The 4,227-nt window shown below is 49.1% G+C and overlaps 1 protein-coding gene across 1 annotated transcript; it reads left to right on the top strand.

The window, feature by feature from the left end:
• The first annotated feature begins 233 nt into the window (after positions 1-233).
• On the top strand, positions 234-3,690 carry CYTL1 (cytokine like 1). Its single transcript, XM_045986681.1, has 4 exons — positions 234-383; positions 2,226-2,270; positions 2,379-2,507; positions 3,607-3,690. Exons 1-4 carry the CDS (start codon positions 234-236, stop codon positions 3,688-3,690), a joined length of 408 nt encoding a protein of 135 aa, XP_045842637.1.
• The last annotated feature ends 537 nt before the right edge of the window (positions 3,691-4,227 follow it).

Below are 4,227 nucleotides of genomic sequence, written 5' to 3'. Positions count from 1 at the left end.
GGCCCGGGTGTCCCTTCCAGGTGTCCCACCCACCCCCAGACAGCCCCCTCCTCTCACAGGGCAGGGGGGCTCCAGGTCTGAAAGGATCCAGTGTCCAGGGCCAGGTGGGCGTGCTGGATGGCCTTGGCTGGGCCCCACAGGAAGCGGAGGAGGCGTGGAGGACCACCCCCAAGCTGCTGCTTAAAGGGGCGCCCGCCACGGGCCACCAGACACAGTGAGGCTGCCTCGGCGCCATGAGATCCAGGCTGTTCCCGGTGCTGCTTCTGCTCCTGGCCGGGCCCCCCGCCGCGCAGCCGGCTCCCCCGACCTGCTACTCCAGGATGCTGAGCCTGAGCCGAGAGGTCACGGGTGACTTCCAAAGCCTGCAGGCCGTGGAGCCATCGGTGAGTCTCCTCCAGCTGCCCTGCGTGGACCAGGAGGTTCAGTGCAGATCCAGGTCGCCAAAACATGCCTTTGTACTAGGAAAAAAAGAAAAAAACAAAACAAAACAGTTTTTCTTTCTGGTCAATGTTAATTTCAAGGGTTTGCATTTTATCCCCATCCTACTAAGTAGAAATGACAGTGGTTTGCATCTTTTTTAAATACAAGGAAAATCTATCAGAGACACCACAGTGCTTTGTCTTTGTTGGTAACTTGCCAGCAACAACCGGAGGCTCTGCTATAAAACGTAAAAGAAGAAAAAAAAACCTCCCCAAGGAGCCTGGAAGTCCGGAGTTAAGGAGGAGCACAAATCTGGTTATTCTCTTCAGGAGCCTGGTGATTGTGAGTGCACTGAGGGGAGGACCCCCCAGGACGTGCCCACCCTTTACTGCTTACCTTGGGCAGATAGCTCAGCCCCTGAATCTCGGTGTCCTTGGCTGTGAAAGTGTTGATACAGGGCCCACCTCCAGCTTTGGGAGCCCCGAAGGTGAATGAGACATGCTGGGCGCAGTGCTGGGCAGGGGACACCCCAGGAACGTGAGCACTCTTAACATGCTCTTTTCACAGGCAGACCCAGGGCTCAAGGGGGCAGGTTCCAGAGGGGCTGCCCAGAACCACGACCCAGGCTCCCTGGCTGCTTATCCAGAATAGAAAAAAAAAAAAAAAGAAAGAAAGAAAGAACTAAATTCATTAAAAGCTTTGAAACAATTCGGGGCCCTTGGGGGTGGGGAGGCTCAGTCAGTTGAGTGTCCAACTCTTGATTTCAGCTCAGGTCATGATCTTGGGGTCGTGAGATGGAGCCCTGAATCCGGCTCTGACCTCAGCAGGGAAACTGCTTAAGATTCTTTCTCTCCCTTCTCTCCCTCTGCCCCTGCCCTACCCCCCTTAAAAAAAAAAAAGTTTTTATAAAGTTTAAAAGTGTCTAAAAGTGTCTCTTCATCCCCTGTAAATGCTCCAAACAAAATGTAATGTTTCTCAGATGTGGGGTAATGATACACTTACACCGTTTATTTTCTTTTAAAACTTAAATAATGTGCATGTTTTTCCTAATTATAAAAGGCATATATAAGGGGCTCCCCATATCTGTGGTTTCAGTGACCCGTGGTCCACAGGGACCAGAAAGCAGATGAGCTCCCTTCTGACGTATGGTCAGAAGGTCAGCGGGAGTCTAACCTTATGTCATATGCCCACACTGTTCATCTCATCACGTGGGCAATTTATCGTCTCACATCATTACAAGAAGGGGGAGTAGAGTACAGGAAGAGATTTGGAAAGCGAGATCACATTCACAGAAATTTTATGATAGTTTGTTGTTAGAATCATTCTATTTTATAGTAGTAATTGTTGTTCATTTTGTGTCTAATTTATAAATTAAGCTTGATCTTGGTTTGTACGTATATATAAGAACAAATACACTATATGTAGGGTCCAGTACGATTTATGGTTTCCTGCATCCACTGGGGCCTTGGACTCTGTCCCCCACGTATAAGAGGGAGACCAGTATACTTTGTAGGCTAGTTGGAAAATGCACAAAAGACAAAGAAGAAAATAAATATTACTTGCCATTCTACCACCTAGAGGTAACTGCTGTTGTAAGATTCTGGGGGAGAGTATTTCGACTTTCTGACTATGCATAGGTATTCAAATCCATATGCGTGAGTGTGCGCGTGTGTGCGTGTGTAAGCAAATCAGATCAAGGAAGGCCCTGGGGCTTTTTGGCTGTTGGATCGTGGTGGGGAGCCTTCCGTGACCGACTGAGGGTGCACCCCTGTGGGGGTCATCATGACCTGTCTTCCTTTCCACAGGAGCCGTGTGTGAGATACCTGCCCACGCTCTACCTGGATATACACGTAAGAGGGTGTTCCTGTCTGTGGAGGCAGGGGGTGAGGAGGGAGTCCAGCTCCTGTCCCTCTAGCTACGGACTTCCTCATGATGCCCTCCCTGCTGTCTTCTCCCAGAATTACTGTGTGCTGGCCAAGCTGCGGGACTTCGTGGCATCGCCCCAGTGTTGGAAGGTGGCCCAGGTGGATGCCTTGAAGGACAAAGTGCGGAAACTGTACACCATCATGAACTCATTCTGCAGGAGAGTAAGGGACACCACTGAAAATACCTTTTCTGCTTGTGGTCAGCTAGGACACTCAGGGCTTTCAGAAGAGGAAGGCTGGGGGGAGGCGGTTGGGGTGGGGGGACATGGGAGGGGGAAGAGGAACGTTTTGGGGTGTTTGCAGATCCTCAACCACTGTCATCCTTGATAAGTGATGGGCACTCAGGACAAGGTCCTCCTTTCCATGAGGTCATGCTGGTGTGGGGACAATACCCAGGACCACATGCTAACCATATAAGACAGACTCTGCTAGGAACCAAATGGGGTAGGGGTTGGAGGGAGAGGGCCATGAACTCAGGGAGCTCCACAGCACTGGGGTCAGAGGAGACTTTCTAGAAGACGGGCTTCAGATGCTCTGTAATAGGCGGCTTCTGGTAGAAGAGGAGAAGGGACAGAAAAATGCAGAAAATCAGCACTACTGAAGAAAACGTGGTCATGGGATCCCAGAGGCACAGGCTTCAGCATCAGGCAGACCTGAGCTCCCATCGGTCTTCCTGCTTCCCAGATGGAAGCAACCCGTAATCTCTCTGAACCACAGTTCCCTCATTTGCGAACTGGAGACATAATTATGTCCACCTCATGCCATCGTTAGAAAGATAATAATAAGTACACCCTGACCATGTGTGTGGGGTAGGGGAGTTGCACTAAGTCCCTTGATCCTAAGAACCCTAGCAGAGTGACCACGCATAGAATTCTTAGCACCAGCCCTGGCCCAGAGTAAGTCATCAGGATGAATGATTAGCTATGGAGTTTAATTTGTTTGTTCATGCATCAGAGTTTTCTTATGGATTTCCTCCCCACACCCATTGCCCTCCTCATTCCTCTCTCCCCTTGGTCTGTGGAGGGAAGACAGGAAGAAGATATAATTACAATATAGTATTATTTCTATTTATGATGCGGGATTACATCAAGTTCTATGGGAATATGAAGACGGGGACCGTTTTCCTTGGGAGAGTAAGGAATGGGAAGTTTTCCCACGAAAGGAAAGAACGGAACACTCTTAGAAGATAACCTCCTATAGCTGTGCTCAGGCTCTGGGGCCACATTCAGTAACATTCTTGCCTATTGCACATCTTTTTCAGGATTTGGTGTTCCTCTCCGACGACTGCAATGCATTGGAATACCCAATCCCAGTGACCACAGTCCTGCCAGATGGTCAGCGATAGGGCAGTCCAGACTAGAGAGAGAGCCCAAGGGGACAACAATTATGCCAGCTGCCCAGACAATGGGCTAAAGCCATACTCTCCTCCCTGCCCACCAGGTCTCCCTGTTACTACTGCACCAGAAGCTGTCCCATCTCTCCACCTTCTGGAGAACAGTGCTTGTTCTCCTCTCCCAGAACCTACTTTGAAGACAGTAGGTTAGAAGCTTTGCTTTCATTTCCCCTGGTTTTTGTCTTGCCAAGATGGTTAGATACACAAGGATGTTTCCTGGATCCCTGAGAAGAAAAAGCCAAACCCCCATCTCTGGCATGAATGTCTAGTTTGAGAAAAAGCAGAACAGTAGGCTTGTATTAGTGCTTTAACTGAGTCCTAGTAACATTTTTCTTTCTTGATAGGCATCTGCTTACACTTAGCCGTGCTTCTATTTCATACGCTCTCCCACCACGAACTTTCCTTACAGTTAACTTCCATTTTTAAGGAAATTTCACTGCCGGATAAAGTGTATTTGCAAGTTTCATAATTATATAGTGCTGATGGTAA

Source organism: Meles meles, chromosome 2 (assembly GCF_922984935.1).
Source record: "Meles meles chromosome 2, mMelMel3.1 paternal haplotype, whole genome shotgun sequence".
NCBI classification, from domain to species: Eukaryota; Metazoa; Chordata; class Mammalia; order Carnivora; family Mustelidae; genus Meles; species Meles meles.
This window is presented reverse-complemented; position numbering and strand designations above follow the sequence as displayed.